This window comes from Cervus elaphus, chromosome 5, assembly GCF_910594005.1.
Source record: "Cervus elaphus chromosome 5, mCerEla1.1, whole genome shotgun sequence".
In the NCBI taxonomy this organism is placed as follows: domain Eukaryota; kingdom Metazoa; phylum Chordata; class Mammalia; order Artiodactyla; family Cervidae; genus Cervus; species Cervus elaphus.
Window position 1 is genome coordinate 100,399,943 of NC_057819.1, and position 22,556 is coordinate 100,422,498.

Below are 22,556 nucleotides of genomic sequence, written 5' to 3' on the forward strand. Positions count from 1 at the left end.
TCTCTGCTTTTTAATATGCTGTCTAGGTTTGTCATAGCTTTTCTTCCAAGGAGCAAGCATCTTTTAATTTCAAGGCTGCAGTCACCATCCACAGTGACTTTGAAAGTGAACAGTGAAGTCACTCAGTCGTGTCCGACTCTTTGTGACCCCGGAACTGTAGCCTACCAGGCTCCTCTGTCCATGGGACTCTCCAGGCAAGAATACTGGAATGGGTTGCCATTTCCTTCTCCAGGGGATCTTCCCTGACTTTAGAGCCCAAGAAAATAGTCTGTCACTGTTTCCACTTTTTCCCCATCTATTTGTCATGAAGTGATGGGACCAAATGCCATGATCTTAGTTTTTTGAATGTTGAGTTCTTTTTTTTGTTCTCATCTTTTTTCTTTTTTCTTGAATGTTGAGTTCTAAGTCAATTTTTTCCACTCTTCTCTTCCACTTTTATCAAGAGGCTCTTTAGTTCCTTTTCACTTTCTGCCATTAGGGTGGTATCATCTGCATATCTGAGATTGTTGATATTTCTCCTGGCAATCTTGATTCCAGCTTGTGCTTCATCCAGCCCAGGATTTCACATGATGTGCTCTGCTTTTAAGTTAAATAAGCAGAGTGACAATCAACAGCCTTGATACACTCCTTCAATAAATGCTTCTGATCATTATTACTATTATCTTAACTAGCCAGAAGTTAAAAAATATAGGTCTCCCACTCCGCTAAAAAAGATAAATGAGTTCGTTCAGAAAAGACAAAAGTGAAAGAAAGCAAGTAAAGCGAGTAAGGTGGGGGCGGGGGGGACTGAGTCTTGGACAGGAAAGGTGTGTTTTATTCCTGCATTCAGTGTTTTCCTCACACTTTGCACGGGGACAAGAGAAGCGAGGACCTGAAACTGACTTTATTTTCACAAACGTTAACTGAATATATATTTTTGGAATTAACCTACTGGGTGTAGAAGTTACTCTAGGAATTGACGGAGAAATGCTGTGGAAGCCCACACCAGGGAAAGAGGGAGGGGCGGGGCACCCTTAGACTCCTCCTCTTCCTGCGGCGCATGCGGATGACGTTGATCTGCGCGCCAGAATTCGAGGCCCTGACGGACTGCGAGAAGTGCTACCACGTGCGTAAGGCTGCCGCGCGCGTTCGCAAACTCGGATACCCGTACAAACTGCACCCCGTAGCCACCCACGCCAAGCTTGATTTGGGCGGCTGCAGGATCCCCACCAGGCAGAGCTGCGCCTAGCGGAGGCCTGCGTTCCTGCCTTAGTGCAGGCGTCCATTTGTGTTTGTGGGTTCCAGGCATGGGATTCCCCCACGTAAATTCATCCCCTCTCTAACAATTCATTCAACCACCGAAATAATCTGTTGGCGTCCAGTTTTATGTCAGGTGCCATGCTGGTCTTTGGGGAGACAGCCCTGGTGTAGACAATCCTGTGTCTGTGCTCTTGGAGCGTCTATTTCACTGGGAACGATAGACGAAAGTCAACTGGTTTAATATTCAAAATGATTTCGGGATGTGATTATTCCTGTGAAGGAACTATGGTATGGAGAACAACTGAGGCGTCTAACTTTAGAAGGGGTCATAAGGTAAATTCCCTGACGGTTCAGTGATTAAAACTGAGCGCTCTCACTGCCGAGGACCTTAGTTTAATCCCAGGTCGGGGAACTAGGATCCCACAAACCTTGGCAAAAAAATAAATAAAAATAAAAAATTTAAAAGATCGTTAGCGTGGGGTAGGGGCTTAAAAAGGCCTTAAGATTCAAGATCTAGCAGGAGCACCCGTAGCTGAAATGAGATCTGTCCTGGAATTTGTCAGTCTACAAGTTTTTGAGATTTTTTTGGTTGATAAACCGAAAGGCTTCCCTGCTGGCTCCAACGGCAAAGAATCTGCCTGCAGTGCAGGAGACCAGGGTTTCATCCCTGGGTCAGGACGATCCCTGGAGGAGGGCATTGCTACCCACATCAGTATTCTTGCTTGGAGAATCCCATAGACAGAAGAGCCTGGTGGACTATGGTCTATAGGGTTGCAAAGAGTTGGACTCAACCTGGCATTCACACACCTGGGCTTTTGGCTTGAGCAATAGATTGGATAAGGGTGGTGTTAACTGAGATGGGAAATGGGAACTGAAGGTCTGGAGAACTGATAAATCAAAATTTCTATTTTGACCAAAGCAGGCTATCCTGTGTTTATGAGACTTCTCTGTGGCAATGTCAACTAAGCATTTGCATGTGCTAGTTTGGAGTTTCAGGGAGAGTCAGAGTTGAATAAGTGAAGTGAAAGTCGCTCAGTTGTGTCCGAATCTTTATAAGGTTATGAAATCTGTTGGTATATATCAACTCAAATTGTGTGAAATTGTAATTTTTAGTCAAAAATGGTTGAATGATGGCAGTTTCATTGGTTCAGTCTAAGAGATGATATTTAAAGCCACAGGTCTGAATGAAGTCACTTAAGAAGAGCATTTAGAAAGAAGGGCAGAGAACAAAAAGAAGAACAAAAAGAAAACAAAGGGCAGAGCCTCGGGCACCCACTGTTTAGAGGTGGAGCAGAAGAGTAGGAGCTTCTCTGGTGGCTCAGCTGTAAAGAGTCCACCTGCCAGTGCAGGAGATGTGGGTTCAATCTCTGGGCTGGTAAGAACCCCTGGAGAAGGAAATGGCGACCCACTCTAGGATTGTTGCCTGGGAAATCCATGGAGCCTTGTGGGCTACAGTCCATGATGTCATAAAGAGTCGGACATGACTGAGCGACTAAACAACAACAAGAAGAGTAGGAGCCAGCACAGGTGACTGAGATGGAGCAACCAGAGGTAGAGGAATACCAGGAGAGTGGTGTCAGGAAGCCAAGAGAGGAGAGTGTTTTAAGAAGTAGGGAATGAGTAAGTCATGCTGCTGAGGGGTAGAATAAGGTAAGAAGTTAAGTGACCTCTAGATTGGCAACATTGTAATCTTCATTCAGTGACCTTGATAGAATAGTCAGATTCAGCCTTGAGTAAGTTAGATTTGAGATACCTGTGAGTTGTCCAAGTGAAGAAGTGAGGCAGTGAGCTTCCCACTTCTTTAGGAAGAGGCTTTGTACACCTGGGAGTGCTGTGCGCACGTGTGTGTGAGAGAGAGAGCGATCAGAGCTGAATGAATGGTGTGAATCAGAAGCTCTCCGCTCACAAAGGAGGGAGGTGTCCCTGAGCACTGGAGCAGCAAGGAGGGCTTCAGAGTTGGTGCAACCTGTACTGACCTTGACAAATGGGAAAGCTTTGGATAGGATAGCATTAGTCATATACATTCTAGGATGGGACAAAGGAATGGCGGGGAGGCCAGGCAGTGTTTAGTGAGTAAAGCCAAGGTCCTTTTGAGAAGAAATGGGATCAGAAGTTGAAAAGTAGTTGGGGATAGACCTGGAGGTCTTTGACTGTCAGGCTTTGCATTTACCTTGAACAGGGACATAATATTTTGAAACATTGAAGTAGAGGAACTGTCATTTGACTTTACTGGCCAGCCCAGTCCAGCTCATCCTTTAGGTTTACCCTTAGATGCCACTTCCCTTAGGAAGTGTTTCCCACTCCCACCATGCTAGGTTTGTCCCTTCTCCAGGGGATCTTCCCAACCCAGGGATTGAACCAGGTCTCCTGTATTGCAGGCGGATTCTTTACCAGCAGAGCCACCAGGGAAGCCCTTCTGTTAGGAAGTCTTTCCCACTCCCACCGTGCTTGGTTGGTATCCCCAGTCCCCTGGCCTTGACCGTACTGGACTGGAAATGTCTGGATGCATTTATCCCTGAATGCCCCCACTACTTTCCCCCACCCCATCCCTAATTCCTCCAAAGCCTCAGCTGAACTGAACTTGAAACCAGTTCAACAGATAGGCTCTAGTTCATGTTTTTTTTTAGGAACCTAACTCATCTTTCCAGCAAGGGACACCTGCAGAGATGTCCTCCGTCCTTCACTTCTATGTCCGCCCCTCTGGCCACGAGAGGGCAGCCTCTGAATACATTCAAAGGAAGCTGCAAAGGGAACTGCCAGAGCTGCAGGGTATCAAGACCGAGCAGTGCTACAATGTGAACTGGACAGGTTGGGCCAGTTACTGGATTCTTGGGCGAAGTAACAATCGCCAGCGGCAGTGTCCCAGCGTCTCCTTGCCCTGTCTCCCTGCAGCTGAGTCCTTCCCGAGCAACAAGGAGATGAAGAAGCTGACATGGCTATTTGGCTGCCCCTTGTTACTAGACGATGTTGCTAAGGAGTCCTGGCTCAATCCTGGCCCCACAGACCTGCTGCTGGAGGTTGGACCCAGGCAAGTGTTTCAGCCTCGAGCAACTTGTTCCATGGTCCAGAGCCCTTCCAAACACTCTGCCACCCCTGCCACTCTCATGCCTCTTCCTCTTCTTGTGATCCTTGGGAGATTTGTTTTCCCTTCATCCCACTCCCCACTTAGAAGACTGAGCCAACTCCCAGGCTTGTTCTGGAAATATAACAAGTTGCATTCCTAGACATTGAAAATGAAACATTTTGATTCTGCAGGAACAGTTATGGTTTGATATGAATGATCTTTGAAAGCACGTTTCTCAGTGCCCAAATCTAAGGCTGGAGGCCAGTGTTATGGGTGGGGGTGGGGGTAGGGAGTGGAGGTTGGAGACTGGCTGGACAGCAGTGGGCAGGATCCACCTTCTCAGCTGGGGCTCAGGTCCTAACCATCTGGTCCTAACCAATCCACAGGCTGAACTTTTCTACCCCGACATCCAGCAACATCGTGTCAGTGTGCCAGGCTGCAGGGCTGGGGGCCGTGGACCGCGTGGAGCCAACCCGGCGCTACCTACTCTCGGTGAGACAGTAGGCAACCAGGTGGGGAACCAGAGGAGGAAGTGGGCGGAGATTGGGTCCTACAATCCAAGGAAATGATGAGAAGCAGGGGACGCAGTTTCTGATTTGAGGCCTGCCCTATTTGCAGCTTGTTCACTGCTTGAGGCCGCCTGGTCAAGAAGTAAATAGGACAGAAATCCAGCCTGTGCTCCTGTTTCTAATGTGTGCCTGCTGACAGGCACTCATGCCTGGAAGGGGCATCTTTTTCTAATCTGAGCAAAGGTGCTGGAGAGGCTAGCATTGGGCTGGCCTTGTGTGGCTTGAAGGACCGAGGGTGGACCATTTTGTCCGTTCTTCAACCCTGTACCCCTTGCCCTCGGTGTGTGTCTCCACCCCTAGTTTGCCCACCCACCTTCAGCTGACCTGGAGGCCATTGCCCTGGCTACCCTGCATGACCGGATGACGGAACAGCGCTTCCCCCAGCCCATCCAGAGCTTCTCTTCAGGGTGTATCCCAGCATCCCTGAGCGGCCCAATTGACATACTGGCTGAGGGCCGGTCTGCCCTGGAGAAAGCCAACCAGGAGCTAGGTGAGCAGGGGTCCCTGAAGGAAGGCCTAGGCCAGCAGAGTAAGGGTGCAGTGTCCCACAACCAGCTTCTCTGGGGTTGTCTCCTAGGTCTGGCCCTAGACTCCTGGGACCTGGATTTCTACACCAAGCGCTTCCAGGAGCTGCAGCGCAACCCCAGCATTGTGGAAGTCTTTGACTTGGCTCAGTCCAATAGGTGGGGAGGGATGGGGACATTCTGGTGTCTGAGTCTGTGGAGGTTGGAAGAGACGATCATAGGGACCCTCCATGGCTCTCTCTTGGCCTAAGAAAGTGAAAGTGTTAGTTGCTTAGTCATGTCCGACTCTTGGTGACCCTGTGGGCCATAGCCTGCAGGCTCCTCTGTCCATGAGATTTCCCTGGCAAGAATACTGGAGTGGGTTGCCATGCCCTCCTCCAGGGGATCTTCCTGACCCAGGGACTGAACCCGCATCTCTTATGTCTCCTGAATTGGCAGGTGGGTTTTTTACCACTATTGTGACTTCTTGGCTTAGGGGCCTCCCTGAGTCTGAGTGCCCCATCCATCCAATAGTCTGCATCACATCTTGGTTTTATCTTCACTCTGGATCAGTATAATCCACAATGACAGACCATTGGAAGCTTATGACTTTCTGAAATGTGCTTTGACCTCTGACTGTTATTCTGCCTTTTATGCTGGTGAGGAGAAAAGGTGGCAAGGCCTGAGACATGACCCATGTTTCCACCCTGCTCTCCCCTCCCCACATCGTCCCGGCAGCGAGCACAGCCGACACTGGTTCTTCAAGGGTCGACTCCACGTGGATGGACAGGAGCTCCCACACTCGCTGTTTGAGTCCGTCATGAGCACCCAGGCATCCTCCAACCCCAACAATGTCCTCAAGTTCTGTGACAACAGCAGGTGGGTGGTGCCCTTGGCTGGGCACAGGGGGCAGGGTGCCCCAGGCTCCATTAGGGTAAGTGCAGATCCCAGCAAGGAAGCCAGGCCCAGAATGATGTGTCCACAGCGCCATCCAGGGGAAGGAAGTCCGATTCTTGCAGCCCAAGGACCCCACACGGCCAAGCTCCTTCCAGCAACGTCAGGGGCTGAGACATGTTGTCTTCACGGCAGAGACACACAACTTCCCCACAGGTGAGCTGAGTCCCCAAGAGGGAAGGTGAGATCAGAGTGTAGGGAGGGGCAAAGGTCCCAGCCCCCCTCACCCTGGGGACCAGCAGGTTGGCTGCATGTCCTTATTATCAGTGGCGTGGTCAGTGGCGGACCTTGCTCTTCAATAGCCATACCTCTCCCTCTCTCTTCACAGGAGTAGCCCCCTTCAGTGGTGCAACCACTGGCACAGGGGGCCGGATCCGAGATGTCCAGTGCACAGGCCGAGGGGCCCACGTGGTGGCTGGCACTGCTGGCTACTGCTTTGGAAACCTGCACATCCCAGGTCCCATCTCTTTGCTCTCTACCCAGATGCCTCCTCCTGGCAGGCACTGGACACTTTTATCTCCTAAGTTAAGCGGTCATCATGGGCACCTTTTCTTGGGAGAAAGCTCTAGAGCAGCTGGCCTTTCCCCAGCCATGGTCATGAGGACAATAGGCCAAGAGAGACCTACGTCTGGCTTTGCAGAACTACAATTTTCTTAAACAAAAACAACCTAATACAGAGTTGGACTTTTGACCATCAACTGCCCCCAAAATCCAATTTCTTAGAAAGTGTTAAGAACTCTGATCCCAAGAATCAGACTCTTCCTAAAGGGTCCTGGCTCCTCTGACTTCCATCTTTACTGTCCATTCATCTTCCTCTTTCCTACCCAGGTTACAGTATGCCCTGGGAGGATCCAAGCTTCCAGTATCCAGGAAACTTTGCCCGACCCCTGGAGATTGCCATTGAGGCCAGTAACGGGGCTTCTGATTACGGCAACAAGTTTGGGGAACCAGTGCTTGCTGGTGAGCCTGGAGGGTGTAGGGGACTGTTATCCTTGACGTGGATATTAGTCCCAGAGGCAGGGTGGGGTGTGTGACCCAGTAAGCGCTAGGCGCCTGGTTGACTAGATCCTGTGCCCTCTCCCTTTGACGTCCACGTTCCAGGCTTTGCCCGCTCCTTGGGCCTTCAGCTCCCGGACGGCCAGCGGCGTGAGTGGATCAAGCCCATCATGTTTAGTGGAGGCATTGGGTCCATGGAAGCTGAGCATGTGAGCAAGGAGCCCCCAGAGCCAGGTAAGAGCCCCCCACCTCTCTCCAGGTCCCACCAGCTGTCTCCCCAGCACATGGCTCCTGCAGGGGTGGAATCTCAGCGGTTTGTTTTGTATCTCCTGGCTCCTGGCTCTTCTCCTCTGGACAGGCTTTTAAGGCAGGGTAGGGCTTTATGCCAGTTGGGCAGGCTCAGTCTGTGAGGCCTCTGTCCTTTCCCCAGTTGACTTCTCCTTGGCAGGGGCCCACCCTGCTGAGTCAAGGCAGCCAGTGTTTTACCCAGCACCTCCGTTTTTATCTGCAAGTTCAGTTCAGTTGGTCAACATTTACTGAGGGCCCATTGGGTGCTGAGCACCGTGCTAGGACCTGTGGTGGAATCAAGATAAAGGCTGGGTGCCATTTATTGAATGGGTGACCAGTCACATGGCTCAGAATTTAAAAAGCAAAGAAAGATTTTACAGTGAAAACTCGGCTCTCCCTGACCTCCAGCCACCCAGTTTCCCTCCCTAGAGATAAGCAATGTTAATTGGTTATTCTTGTACCCTGCCAGAAGTACTTCCTGCATACATAAACAGAGCCATGTGTATATTTGCCTCCTCTGTTAAAACAACTAGCATGTGTACACACTTTTTTTTGGCTGTGCCACACGGCTGATGGGATTTTAGTTTTCCAATGAGGGATTGAACCCAGGGCCCCAGAAGTGAGAGCATAGAGTCTTAACCATTGGACTGTCAGGGAATTCCCCACGTATTTTTTTTTAATAACCGTTTTATTCAGATATAATTCATATACCATAAAGTGTGCCCTTTTAAAGTGTATAAGTTAGTGTTTTTAGTATCTTCACAAAGTTGTGCCTTAATCATTACTAATTCTGGAACATTTTCATCACCCCCAGAAAGAAACCCTGTACTCACAAGCAGTCACTCCCCATGCTCCTTCTTTTGGCCTCTGGAAACCTGTAATCTATTTTCTATCTCTAAAGATTTCCCTGTTATAAATGTGTTTGGCCTCTTTCACTTAACTTGATGTCTTTATTCGTATTATAGTATGTATCAGTACTTCTTTCCTTTTTATGGCTGAATAATATTAATATTCTGTTATGTACCTGTAACATTTTGTTTATCCATTTATCAGTTGGTAGACAAGTGGGTTGTTTCTGCTTTTTGGCTAATTATGATTAATGCTGCTATAAATAATTGTGTACAAGTTTTATTTTGTATTTATGTTGTTATTTCTCAAGTATGTAACTAGGAGTAGACTTGCTAGGTCTCATGATAACTGTACTCAGTCTTTTAAAAAAACCTACCACAATGTTTTCCAAAGCAGATGCACCATTTTACATTCCCCTCAGCAGTGTGTGAGGGTTCCAGTTTCTCTAGATTCTCATCAACACTTATTATTATCTATCTCTTTGATTATAGCCATCAGAATGCATATGAAGTATCAATAGTATCTCATGGTGGTTTGGGTTTGCATTTCCCTAAGGACTCATGATGTTAAGCATCTTTCCATGTCTGTTGACTATTCCTATGTCTTTGTTGGAGAAATATCTGTTAAGACCCTTTGCTCACTTTTAAATTGGATTATTTGCCTTTTTTTTATGGAGTTCTAAGAGTTCTTTGTATATTCTAGATACTGGCCATTTATCAGGTAGATACATGATTTGCAAGTATTCTCTTCCATTCTTTGGGTTGTCTTTTTACTTTTTTCATGGTGTCCCCTGAATCACAAATGTTTTAATTTTGGTAAATATAGTTTGTTTATTTTTGTTTTGTGGCTTTTGGCTTACAGTGCCATGACTAAGAAACCATTGCCTGAGTCAAGGTCACCTGGATTGACTTCTATATTCTCTTGTGATACTTTCTAGCTTTTCTGTCTTACATTTAGGTCTCTGAAGCATTTTGAAGTTTGTATATGGTATGAAGTAGGGATCCAATTTCCTTATTTGACATGTGATTATCCAGTTGTTCTAACAACCCTTTTTGAAAAAAACCTTTTAGCTCTGTGGTAAGTTTAAAAGCAGAAAATATGAGTTCTTTAATTTAGTTCTTTTTCAAGATTGTCTTGGCTTTGTTCTAGGTCCCTCAGATTTCTGTATAAATTTTAGGGTCATCTGGTCCATTTCTTTGAAAAAGGTGGCTGATTGTGTTGACTTGAAGATCACTTTGGGGAGTATTGCCATCATAACAATATTAAGTCTTCCAATCTATAAACATCAGATCTTTTTCACTTTATTTAGGCATACTAAGGTATTTCATAATTTTCAGTGTATAAGTCTTACATTTCTATTAAGTTTATTCCTAAGTATTTTATTCTTATTGATGGGGTTCTAAGTGGGTGTATATACATCTGTACCTTGCTTTTTTCCAGCTTAGCAATATGCTTGGAAATCATTTCATACTGATGAAATCACTTTACTTCATTATATTCATATGTAATTTTCTTTGCAGTGGCTTAGTATTTTACTGTATGGCTTATACCATAATTTATTTAACCAGTTCTCTGTTATTAGCATGTAGATTATTTCTTGTCTTTAGTAACACAAATAATGCTATTGTTTAAGTTTGTTCATTGGCAATTTTGCACCTGTGAATAATTGGAGGGTAAATTCTTTGGAGTGTATTTAACTCAATGAATGTTAACAGATACCTCTAATGTTGCCTTCCCTTTATCCTCACCCTGCTTCCTACGTGTACTTACTGTCCTTCCCTGAGTGCTCTGATTCAGCCCTCCTTCCTCACAGGCATGGATGTCGTGAAGGTGGGGGGTCCTGTCTACAGGATTGGAGTTGGGGGCGGAGCTGCTTCGTCTGTGCAGGTAAGTGGGAATAGCCCAGATGCCAACTCCATGATCTCTCAGGGCCCCATGCATGGGTGGGGTGTGAGCTCCCAGCCCCTCTGAACTGAGCTATGCCATCTGTCCCCCCAGGTGCAGGGAGACAATGCCAGCGACCTGGATTTTGGGGCTGTGCAGCGGGGAGACCCGGAGATGGAACAGAAGATGAACCGTGTGATCCGGGCTTGTGTGGAGGCCCCTGGGGGAAATCCCATCTGCAGCCTTCATGACCAGGGTGCTGGTGGCAATGGTGAGAAAGGGGGTTGGGACAAGGGACCGGGCCTACCTGGTCTCTGCTTGGTTCAGTTTAGGGAGAGGCTCAGCAATCAGTTTAGGTTGAGGATCTGCAATCAACCTGCCAGCTCAGGGTCCCATTCTCCACCCACTACACATTCTGAACAGGCCCAGGGTTGAGGATGGCAGCCTGCTGCCATGGGATAGTTGGTGGAGAGGGTGCAGCAGTGGTTCAAACAGCGATGCATGGAATTAAGGGCTCCTTGGGAGGCTGGGAACGGCCTTTTGTTTGCCCGGTGCTGACCGTGGCCTTGGGAGCACCTCTCCTGGGAACGCCCCCACCAGGTAATGTCCTGAAGGAGCTAAGTGACCCAGCTGGAGCCATCATTCACACCAGCCGCTTCCAGGTGGGTCGTTCTCCATGAAATCTGCCCGCCTCCCTGCCCCTGCCAGTCCCAGCAGCCCCACCCATCTGCCCCTCACTCCCAGCAAGATCATACGACTTGGGAGCACCCACTGACCCTTCCTTTTCGTCCTCCCTCATGGAAGTGCAGCTGGGGGACCCAACCCTGAATGCCCTGGAAATCTGGGGGGCCGAGTACCAGGAGTCGAACGCGCTTCTGCTGAGGCCCTCTGACCGGGACTTCCTGTGTCGTGTCAGCGCCCGGGAACGCTGCCCAGTCTGCTTTGTGGGCACCATCACTGGAGACAGGAGAGTGAGTTGGCCCGGGGAGTCGGTAGTAGGCACTGTAGGTGGCCTTGAGCTGCCAAGTCCAGGAAAGAGATGAGCACAGGGGAGCCGTGGGGAATAGCATGTAGGCTGAGGGGGCAGGGGGCTCAATAGGAGAAGCCAGATGGGGTGGAAAGAACACTTCTGCCCTGCTTTCTAGAAGAGTTCACTCCCTGCTGGTGGTCATAGCCTCACTCCCTCTGGGTGGTGTCCCTTTGGTCTACAGATAGTGCTGGTGGATGATCGGGAGTGGCCTACGGGCACAGGTGGTCAGGAGGATGCGCCCCCCACTCCTCCCCCAACCCCTGTGGACCTGGACCTGGACTGGGTGCTGGGCAAGATGCCCCGGAAGGTACGTGAGGGCAGGAGGTGTCTCCCTTCCCTGGCCCGTCTCCACTCTCCACCCCACAAGTGCTCTGTCACCTGTATGCCCAGCGCTCCGCCCTAGTGCTCACACCCCTGTTGCCATCTGTGTTGCAGGAGTTCTTCCTCCAGCGGAGTCTCCCCTTGCTGCAGTCTCTGACTCTGCCCCCAGGGCTGAGCGTGCGCCAGGCCCTGGCGCGGGTCCTCAGGCTGCCTGCCGTGGCCAGCAAGCGCTACCTCACCAACAAGGTCCTCCCTGCACCCTGCTCCACCCCCTTAGCCCTCTGCACCCCTCCCTCTGCTCGCCCACCCCAGGAACGGCTGCGGGGGTCCACCAGGGAGGGAGAAGGGTCAGGACAGAGGCCTGGTCCCCTGCTGCCCACCCCCTGAGTCTTGCATGTTCAGGGTGATCCAGGCCGCCCCCTTGTCCCTGGGCCTCTGGCCAGCTCCCCCTGGTTCTGCAGGTGGACCGTTCTGTGGGCGGCCTGGTGGCCCAGCAGCAGTGTGTGGGACCCCTGCAGACCCCTCTGGCAGATGTGGCGGTTGTGGCACTGAGTCACCAGGAGCTTGTAGGGGCCGCCACAGCCCTGGGAGAGCAGCCAGTCAAGAGCCTGCTGGACCCCAAGGTTGCCGCCCGGCTGGCTGTGGCCGAAGCCCTCACCAACCTGGTGTTTGCTCTGGTCACCGACCTCCAGGTGAGTCCCCTGTGGCTTCTGGCCTGGAACTCCAGGCCTGTGGGACACAACCACATTGACCATCCACTTACTTGCTGGCCTCCAGCCTCCCTACACCATGCTTTTTTCTCTCTAATGCAAGTCTGCACTTCCCAGGATGTGAAATGCAGCGGGAACTGGATGTGGGCGGCCAAGCTCCCAGGGGAGGGTGCAGCTCTGGCTGATGCCTGTGAGGCTATGGTGGCAGTGATGGCGGCCCTGGGTGTAGCAGTGGATGGTGGCAAGGACTCCCTCAGCATGGCTGCCCGGGTTGGCTCTGAAACCGTGCGGGCTCCTGGTGAGGTCTGGGTGCCAGGGGGCAAGGGGCAGGCCTGTGGGCCTGGACTCCACCTCACATGCTTACGCCTTGCTCTGCAGGGTCACTGGTCATCTCAGCCTATGCTGTCTGCTCAGACATTACAGCCACTGTGACCCCAGACCTCAAGCGTCCTGGAGGGAGAGGTATGGTTTCTTCCCCATCCTTCATGCATTGTGTATTCACAGCCCAGTCCTTTGTTTGGGGTCTGCTTAGTGAGTGCTCAGGTCGTCTCAGCACTGGGGCTGTGGTGCCTTCCGGGGCTGATGATTGGGGTGTCTTACCACATCCTGAGAGCCTCAGTGACCCTGCATGGCAGAACGGGTTCTCCTGAGCCAATGGTCTCCCCTCCACCATCCCTGTCCTCCCAGGCCACCTGCTCTACGTGCCTCTGAGTCCTGGGCAGCACCGGCTGGGGGGCACGGCTCTGGCTCAGTGCTTCTCCCAGCTTGGCGAGCAGCCTCCTGACCTGGATGTTCCCGAGAACTTGGTGCGAGCCTTCAACATCACCCAGGGGCTGCTGAAAGGTGAGTGGGGTCCTGGGGGAGATGGTCCTTGTGGCTGACATGGGAAAACAGGCGGTCATCAGCTGAGCCTGTGAGAGTGGGGCAAGAGGGATCTGATCCCTTTCTCTCTGGTTCTCTGATGTAAGCCCACAGTCTCACACTTGCCCTCTCCTGACTGTCCAGAAATGGGGGTGGGGCCGCCAGGTTTGGCTCTCAACACGGCTAAGCATTTTTCTCCTTCCTCCAGACCGCCTTCTCTGCTCAGGTCATGATGTCAGTGATGGAGGTCTCATCACTTGCCTGCTAGAGATGGCCTTTGCTGGGAATTGTGGGATAGAGGTGGACATCCCTGCGCCTGGGGTCGATGGTGAGGTCTAGATTCGAGCAGAGCTGCCAGTCCCCATCCTATGGACCCTGTGTCCCTCATTTAAAGATTGGAGTGTCCCCAACTCCTTCTCTCCTGAGTCTCCTGTTGTCTTTTCTGATTACTGAGCCAGGTGACATTTCTGTTCCTAACTGCACCCCTGAGAGAGCCTCGCCCCACCCCGATCCCTGCCTTTGTTCATACGTACCCCCCGACTCCACCTCTGAGTCCCTGCCAGTACCCCAGTCACCTTGATGCCTCTGTTATCTCCCAGCGCTGCCGGTGCTGTTCACCGAGGAGCCAGGCCTGGTGCTGGAGGTGCAGGAGCCAGACCTGGCCCAAGTGCTTCTACGTTACCAGAATGCTGGCCTCCACTGCCTAGAGCTGGGCCTCACAGGTGACACGGGGCCCCACGCCACGGTGAGGAAGTGAAGAGTGCCAGGCCTGCACAGGGCGGGTTGTGGTTCGCCTCTGCCAGCCTTGGAGGCACCCAAGGTGGACGTCCTGAAAGATTTGCACCCCCTACCCAGGTCCGGGTGTCGGTGAACAGGACGGTGGTTCTGGAGGAACCTGTTGGGCAGCTACGAGCCCTCTGGGAGGAGACCAGTTTCCAGTTGGACCGGCTACAGGCAAAACCACACTGTGTGGCCCAGGAAGAGCTAGGGCTGAGGGAGCGGGCAGGGCCCACCTACTGCCTGCCGCCTACCTTTCCCAGAGCATCCGTACCTTGCGAGCCTGGTGAGGGAGTGTGTGTAGAGGCTTGGCTTCCCTGGCACTGTGGGCCTTGGGGAGGAGCCTAGAGCCTGGACGTGGGGTCCTGCCCTGGACAAGGTGTCTAGGGGGCTGGGGTGCAGAGGTAGCCCTCTGACCCAAGGACACTCCTACTCCTCCCCTAGGTGGTCCTGCCCCCCGAGTTGCCATCATTCGGGAAGAGGGCAGTAATGGAGACCGGGAGATGGCAGATGCCTTCCACTTGGCTGGATTCGAGGTGAGTGGGCTGCCTGGTGGGCCAGGGCTGGACTCAGGCCATGGGCCTTCTGATGCTGCCCCTCCCCCTCCTGCCAGGTGTGGGATGTGACCATGCAGGACCTGTGCTCTGGAGCCATCGGGCTGGACACGTTCCGCGGCGTAGCCTTTGTGGGTGGCTTCAGCTACGCGGACGTCCTGGGCTCTGCCAAAGGTGGGCATGGGGCCTCTGCTCACCCCCTCCCCACACCTTCCTAAGACCTGCCTTAGCTCCCTCTTCCCTGCCTGAGAACTGGCCTCTCACCTCCATGAGGCTGGCCAGGAGCCAGCAAAGACCTGCAGGTAGCTTAATGAGGCCAGGGGGCTGGTTGCCACTCTGTCAGATGCGGCAGCTGCCGCTCAGCATGGCCAGGTCTTTATGTTTTTCATGAGAAACCCAAAAATCCCAGTTAAATGTTAGGCGACTAAATAAAAAAATTTGAAAATGCTCTGCTGGCTAAGCAGAAAGCTCATCCTGGGCCATCTTAGGCCCAGGAGTTGGCAACACCTGTTTCAAGCAGGTAAACCTTCTTCCCTGATGTTTGCCCAGAGCTCCTCAGAGTGGGGGAGATCCTGGGCGAGTGTTAACAGGGCACACTACGACGGAAAGATGACAGTCCCCCCTCACTCCGGGTCTCACCCCAGCTTCCTGTTCCCTCCTAGGCTGGGCAGCTGCTGTGACCTTTAACCCGCGGGCTGGGGCTGAGATGAAGCGCTTCCGGCAGCGGCCAGATACCTTCAGCCTGGGCGTGTGTAATGGCTGTCAGCTGCTGGCCCTGCTGGGCTGGGTGGGAGGCAGTTCCAGTGAGGAGGCAGTGGAGATGTGCCAGGAGTCCTGGCCGGCCCGGCCCGGCCTCCTGCTGCGCCACAACCTGTCTGGGCGCTTTGAGTCTCGCTGGACCAGCGTGCGCGTGGGGCCCGGGCCAGCCCTGATGCTGCGAGGGATGGAGGGCGCGGTGCTGCCCGTGTGGAGCGCTCACGGGGAAGGTCAGGCTCCAGGGAGGCCTGAGGGCCAGGGTAGGGGGAGGGCATGGGGAAGCTTGCTCTCACATCCCTTGTCCCCTCTTCATCACAGGTTACATGGCATTTTCTTCTCCAGAACTCCAAGCCCAGATGGAGGCCAGGGGCTTGGCTCCACTGCACTGGGCAGATGATGACGGGAACCCCACGGAACAGTACCCCCTGAATCCCAATGGCTCCCCAGGGGGTGTCGCTGGTGTCTGCTCCCCTGATGGCCGCCACTTGGCCCTCATGCCTCACCCGGAGCGGTCTGTGAGGCCTTGGCAGTGGGCCTGGCGACCTCCTCCATTTGACACTCTAACCACCTCCCCCTGGCTCCAGCTCTTCATCAATGCCCGGAACTGGACCCGGGAAGGCAGCTGCTAAGCAGGCCGGGAGGCCCCGTGGTTCGTACCCAGGGTATCTTCAGAAGTACCTCATCAGTTCAGTTCAGTTCAGTTCAGTCATGTCCGACTCTTTGCAACCCCATGAACTGCAGCACTCCAGGCCTCCCTGTCCATCACCAACTCCTGGAGTTTACCCAAACTCATGTCCATTGAGTCGGTGATGCCATCTAACCATCTCATCCTCTGTTGTCCCCTTCTCCTCCTGCCCTCAGTCTTTCCCAACATCAGGGCCTTTTCAGATGAGTCAGCTCTTCGCATCAGGTGGCCAAAGTATTGGAGTTTAAGCTTCAACATCAGTCCTTCCAATGAACACCCAGGACTAATTTCCTTTAGGATGGACTGGTTGGATATCCTTGCAGTCTAAGGGACTCTCAAGAGTGTTCTCCAACACCACAGTTCAAAAGCATCAATTCTTCAGCGCTCAGCTTTCTTTATAGTCCAACTCTCACATCCATACATGACTACTGGAAAAACCATAGCCTTGACTAGACGGACCTTTGTTGATAAAGTAATGTCTCTGCTTTTTTATATGCTGTGTAGGTTGGTCATAACTTTCCTTCCAAGGAGTAAGTGTCTTTTGATTTCATGGCTGCAATCACCACCTGCAGTGATTTTGGAGCCCCAAAAAATAAAGTCAGCCACTGTTTCCCCATCTATTTGCCATGAAGTGATGGGACCGGATGCCATGATCTTAGTTTTCCGAATGTTGAGCTTTAAGCCAACTTTTTCACTCTCCTCTTTAACTTTCATCAAGAGGCTCTTTAGTTCTTCTTCACTTTCTGCCATAAGGGTGGTGTCATCTGCATAGCTGAGGTTATTGATATTTCTCCTGGCAATCTTGATTCCAGTTTGTGCTTCATCCAGCCCAGCATTTCTCATGATGTACTCTGCATATAAGTTAAATAAGCAGGGTGACAATATACAGCCTTGACATACTCCTTTTCCTATTTGGAACCAGTCTGTTGTTCCATGTCCAGTTCTAACTGTTGCTTCCTGACCTGCATACAGGTTTCTCAAGAGGCAGATCAGGTGGTCTGGTATTCCCATCTCTTTCAGAATTTTCCACAGTTCATTGTGATCCACACAGTCAAAGGCTTTGGCATAGTCAATAAAGCAGAAATAGATGTTTTTCTGGAACTCTCCTGCTTTTTTGATGATCCAGCAGATGTTGGCAATTTGATCTCTGGTTCCTCTGCCTTTCTAAAACCAGCTTGAACATCTGGAAGTTCAAGGTTCACGTATTGCTGAAGCCTGGCTTGGAGAATTTTGAGCATTACTCTAAGCATGTGAGATGAGTGCAATTGTGTGGTAGTTTGAGCATTCTTTGGCATTGCCTTTCTTAGGGATTAGAATGAAAACTGACCTTTTCTAGTCCTGTGGCCACTGCTGAGTTTTCCAAATTTGCTGGCATATTGAATGCAGCACTTTCACAGCATCAGGTACCTCATATTCCCAAATGTGTCTTGAACAGACAAGGACCAAAATGCCAAAAAAAGACCTCAGCTAATTTTATTAATCTGCCTCCCTTTGTCTTAACGATGTTGGATCTGTTTTAGTCCTGTTGTTGGTGGGCCCAGGAAGCATCATGTGCTTCAGAGAAAGAGCCTATCTGGGAAGTTAGGATGCATGCAGGCTGGGGGTTTCCATTGCCCCACTTCACTGCACCACATCACTCGTGTCACTTTTCTGGGTTTGGAGGGGATATCCTGTGTCCCATCCCCCTATCATCAGGGTTTAAGGGGATGGGGGTGGGCAAAAACATACAAGTCAGGACCTAAGCATTCTCATCTGAAAGGCAGCTGAAGCTTTCTTTTTAAATGGATTCTTGAAATGCAGCACTGTGCTAAGTGGTAACAGACTTTGGCAGCTTCTCTGACAGTGTTTCTTGCTGTATCAGGGATTGCCCTGATGCAGCCTCTGAATTCAGTATTCCTGATTTTTGCTTCTAATTTAGCAGCTCCCTTCCTGACAGAAATGGTCAGCACTCTTATCCCCCTGCACTGAGCCTTTAATATTCATTCCTTCCTTCATTCCATTCATGTTCAATGATTCGCAACAGTGCCACACACTGTCAGTGCTGCCAGGGACCTTATAGTCCAACAGGATCTGTATGTGGTGTGTATATATACACAACAGACTATTATAGCTGCAAGAAAGAAGGAAATCCTGCCATTTGCAACAACACGGATGGACCTCAAAGGCATGAAACTAAGTGAATAAGAGAAAGACAAGTACTGTATGATCTCACTTATATGTAGAATCTAAAAGAAGTTGAACTCATAGAAACAGACTAGAATGGAGGGTGGGGGGAAAGGGAATGTTGGTCAAAGGGTACAAACTTCTAGATTATTTGATGAATAACCTCTGGGGATCTAATGTACAGTATGGTGATTGCAGTTAATAACTGTTGTGTACCTGAAAGTTGCTGTTAAGAGTAAATCTTAAAAATAGTAATTATGTGATGTAGGTATTCGTGGGCATGCTAAGTCACTTCAGTCATTTCCGACTCTTTGTGACTCTGTGGACTGTAACCCACCAGGCTCCTCTGTCCATGGGATCCTCCAGGCAAGAATACTGGAGTGGGCTGCCATGCCATCTTCCAGGTTATCTTCTTGACCCAGGGATCGAACCTTCGTCTCTTGTCTCCAGCATTGGCAGGCGAGTTCTTTATTGCCACTTGGGAAGCCCAGGTGTGAGGTATGGTGGTAATCATTTGCTTGTGTCTCAAGTCAATACATTGTACACCTTAAACTCACATAATGTAATGTCAGTTATATCTCAATAAAACAAACAAAAAAATACCTGTATATGGCACCTACCATGAACCAAGCATATGCTAGGCATTTATATGTATCTAAGTTATTTTTCATAAGAGTTCAGCAAGGTACTTGATAGCCCCCTCCCCCCTTTTTAAAACAAAGGAAGAATTAAGGTTAAATAAATTGCAACATCTGCTTCCTATTGTCCTAAAGTCACATTTCCTGGAGGCAGCATTGTCAGGACTTCTTGCTGACAGCCATCCTTGCTTGTTTGTCCAGAGAAGTGTATGTAGAAGTTTCTCATGACTGTTGTGACCGTTCTGTTACACAGCTCCCTAAGTAGCTCACCATCTTGGAAGTTTCACCAAGGGAATTCTTTGGTGGTCCATGAGAGCAGGAACTCCCTTTCTGCCCTCCACTGTATCCTAATACCTAGCACAATGCCTTTCACTTACATGGTGCTCAATAAATACATATTGAACAAATGAATAAATAAGAATGTTAAAATTAGTCAAGGTTGATATTTTTTCCCTTAATAGAAGAGTGAACTTAATGAATTGAGCTTATGGGTAGTTTTGTTTTGCAAGCCTTCAATCATTTCCCCTTTTTACTTCCTTTCTTCAAAGTTGCAAGCTTGGCTGATTCATGTCAATGTATGACAAAGCCTACTGCAATGTTGTGAAATGGTTGGCCTCCAACTAATAAAAATAAATGAAAAAAAAAAAAAAAGCGCCCCTGGGAAGGTATCCAGGCCAACAGAAGGGACTAGGGAATCACTCTATTCTCCTTACCACTGAGTGCTATCTCTGCTGACCCTGTTTTCACAGCAAGGTGAACTCCTCTCTCTCCTAGATCCTTTCCCTAAGTAGTACAGACAGCCCTCTCGACTCCCAAATACGACATCTGGGGAAGGTGACAAGGAAATGGCTTGGCAAAACAAAGCAGACGAAAAGGCTAAATTATGTGCCAATTTGGAACTTCCTTGATGGTCCAGTGGCTAAGACTCCACACTCCCAACACAGGGGGCCGGGGTTTGATCCCTGGTCAGGGAACTAGATCCTGCTTGCTGCAACTAAAGAGCCCATGTGCTGAAACAAAGATCAAAGATCCTGAGTGTTGCAGCTAAATATTTTTTAAAAAATTATAATAAAAACATTATTATGAGCAGGGCTCCATGGGCTTCACCAAACTGTCAAAGAGGTGCATGGAAGCAAAAACGTTAAAAACCCCTGCTTGGTAGAAATATACATTGCCCTTACTCTAAAGGGATGCTTGACTTTGGGTGTTGAGCCATTCCTCTGATCTGAGTCCATCACTTCCACCTCTTGGTGCCCCCAAAGGTGATGGGGTGGGGGCTTGGGGACACCTGAGCCCAAAATAAAAAACTGCATCAAATGCATGCAGAGCACTGGAAGAAGGAATGTCCCAGGGATAGAGAATCAATCAGTTGCAGGCCTACTTCAACAGGTGAGCCAGGAGCTGGACATATGTTCACACTCTCTTGAGAAAAGTGGCCTAATGAGATCTCTCCCATGATACGGGTCATCCTAGTCACAGCCAGTTGGACAAAGAGATCTTATCTGTGTCTGGGTATTGGCCTGGGAAATGGCCAGGCAGGACAGCTGGCCAAAGAGGTACTTTCAAACTGGATGGCAAAAAACTGACCTAATTAGATCCAGCCTCTTGGGAAGTTTGAACTTGAACATGTAGAAAGAATCAGTTGTTGGGGAGCCCATTAGTGACAGACGAAAAAAGGTGAAGGGTAAGGAAGAGTCAAGAGCAGGAACTTGCCAAGTTGGGGCTTCCTTCCAACCCACTCCCAGAGGACATCTAGCCCTGCACCTCGGTCACTTCCTGGAGGACTGCTTCCCACCATCTGGAAGAGCCCACCTAACCCGTGCCCCGAGAGCTCCAGAACTGTGGAGAGCCAGGCCTCCCCAGCATGTCATAGCAGAGCATGACACCTGACGTGCCAGAGACCCAAAGCAAGGAAGTTGGGGGTGTTTTCCTCAGTCTCCGTAGTCTAGTCTCACCTCTTCCTGAACCATGAATAGGCCCTCACCCCTTGTGCCCAGTGACGGGGTCCTGTTAACTTCTGTGTCCCTGTAGGCCCCTTTCCAAGACTCCCTATCTGCTTGACTGCTCGCAAAGCAATCAGAGCCAGTATTGCCTCTGGCAGGGAGGACAGGGCAGAGGGCAAGCCAATAGAAATGGGGAGGGAGGGACAGAGAGATGCTGAGGGAGGCAGCAGGGTTGACCCTGTGACTTGGTTTCCTTGGTTCACCTTGTCCAGACTCCTCCTCTTCCTCAGGCTTCTATAACAACACCCCTCCTTCTTTCTAACTCCTCATGGATCAAACAGTCCACTCTCTTTGCCTGAAACAGATTCAGATTCAACTATATCCATACTGCCTTTAATCCTAAGAGAGGTCTGATGCTGGCTGTCATAAGTGAGGAATCCATGCTCCTTAGCATGTTCTATAAACAACTTGCACATGACCAACACTCCAGCCTCAAAGCTCCCTGCCACGGCACCCTTGCCAAACTGATATGCTCACATTTCCCAAAACAAGCCCTCTCATTTCCAGGTCTTTGCTCCTGATGTTCACCTTGGCTAGAATACCCCTAGCATGACCTGGTGAATTCTGAGGCAACTTTTAAGACTCAAGGTGGCGCTTCCCTGCTGGTCCAGTAGTTATGAATCCACTTGTCAATGCAGGGGACCTGGGTTCGGTTCGTAGTCCCAGAAGATCCCACATGCCTCAGGGCAACTACACTGGTATGCCACAACTACTAAGCTTGCATTCTAGAGCCCAGGAGCTGCAACTACTGAAGCTCGCATAGCCTAGAGCCTATGTTCAGCAACAAGAAAGCCCGTAGGCAGCAACAAAGACCCAGTACAGCAAAAACCAAACAAATCTTAAAAAAAAAAAAAAAAGACTCAAGGGAACTTCCTTGGTGGTCCAGTGGATAAGATTCCAAGTTCCCAATGCAGGGATCCCAGGTTCGATCCTGGATCCGGGAACTGTCAACAGATTCCACATGCCACAACCAAAGATCCTACATGCCACAACTGAGACCCAGCACTGCCAAAAAAATAAGTAAAAGTTAAAAAAAAAAAAAGCTCAAAGTGTGCTCCACTGTTCTTTGTAAATTCTATGTGGGGTAAGGGTTGGGTCCTAAATAGCCTATGTATATCCAGCCCTTTGCTTAAGGCCTGGTAAGATGCGGGATCAAAGAATATGTGCCCCTTGGCCTCTGTGTAACAAAATTATTAGGGTCCAGAAGTATGATGGCACTTGGAACCCAGTGGGTGGGTTGGCCTCAGGATGAGAATATTCTAGCTCAGTTTTTGGGTGGCAAGTAGATGACATCTAGAGCCCCTGAGGGTATGGGTGGTCCCCTGGGTCCCAAAATTCACCCTCTTGGGTTTATTCAATCACTCAACAATACACGTCTGTTATGCTCTAAACACTCTGCCAGGTGCTGGGGCTCAAAGATGAATGAAGCAATTAGCTGGGAGGATACACCTGAGCTGAAATTTTAAGCCCACTCTAAAAATCTATAAAAGAAAAACAACAGAGTTTATTCCACACTGCTGTCCAGGTGTGTCTGTGTGTGAGGGGTGGGGACCGCCTCCTTCCCACCCCTCCATCCCCTCGCCTCACCTCAGCTCCCAAGGAAAGATTTGAGAGGATTAGATATATAATCCCCAGGTTGGGTCTTGCTTTCAGGAAGGCATGAGGCCTGAATCCTAACCCGGTCCCCCAACACCTGGCCCCATTGTTTCCCT

At 50.1% G+C, this 22,556-nt stretch overlaps 1 protein-coding gene across 4 annotated transcripts; it reads left to right on the forward strand.

The window, feature by feature from the left end:
* Positions 1-1,052: 1,052 nt before the first annotated feature.
* PFAS (phosphoribosylformylglycinamidine synthase) lies at positions 1,053-16,158 on the forward strand. 4 transcript variants are annotated; one of them, XM_043903782.1, is made up of 29 exons: positions 1,053-1,105; positions 3,618-3,690; positions 3,867-4,047; positions 4,132-4,267; positions 4,690-4,795; positions 5,173-5,362; positions 5,450-5,555; positions 6,114-6,254; positions 6,361-6,485; positions 6,658-6,786; positions 7,158-7,289; positions 7,431-7,559; positions 10,276-10,349; positions 10,461-10,617; positions 10,947-11,008; positions 11,156-11,317; positions 11,558-11,683; positions 11,812-11,943; positions 12,159-12,389; positions 12,525-12,705; positions 12,786-12,869; positions 13,095-13,250; positions 13,477-13,596; positions 13,868-14,013; positions 14,124-14,331; positions 14,490-14,581; positions 14,659-14,773; positions 15,262-15,585; positions 15,674-16,158. In XM_043903782.1, the coding sequence occupies exons 3-29, from the start codon at positions 3,906-3,908 to the stop codon at positions 15,982-15,984; spliced, it is 4,017 nt and encodes a 1,338-aa protein (XP_043759717.1). In that variant the 5' UTR covers positions 1,053-1,105; positions 3,618-3,690; positions 3,867-3,905; the 3' UTR covers positions 15,985-16,158. The 4 variants fall into 4 exon arrangements, with proteins under 4 accessions (XP_043759717.1, XP_043759718.1, XP_043759719.1 ...); XM_043903784.1 differs by lacking the exon at positions 1,053-1,105 and adding an exon at positions 1,151-1,372; XM_043903783.1 differs by lacking the exon at positions 3,618-3,690 and having other exon boundaries at positions 1,056-1,105.
* Positions 16,159-22,556: the final 6,398 nt, after the last annotated feature.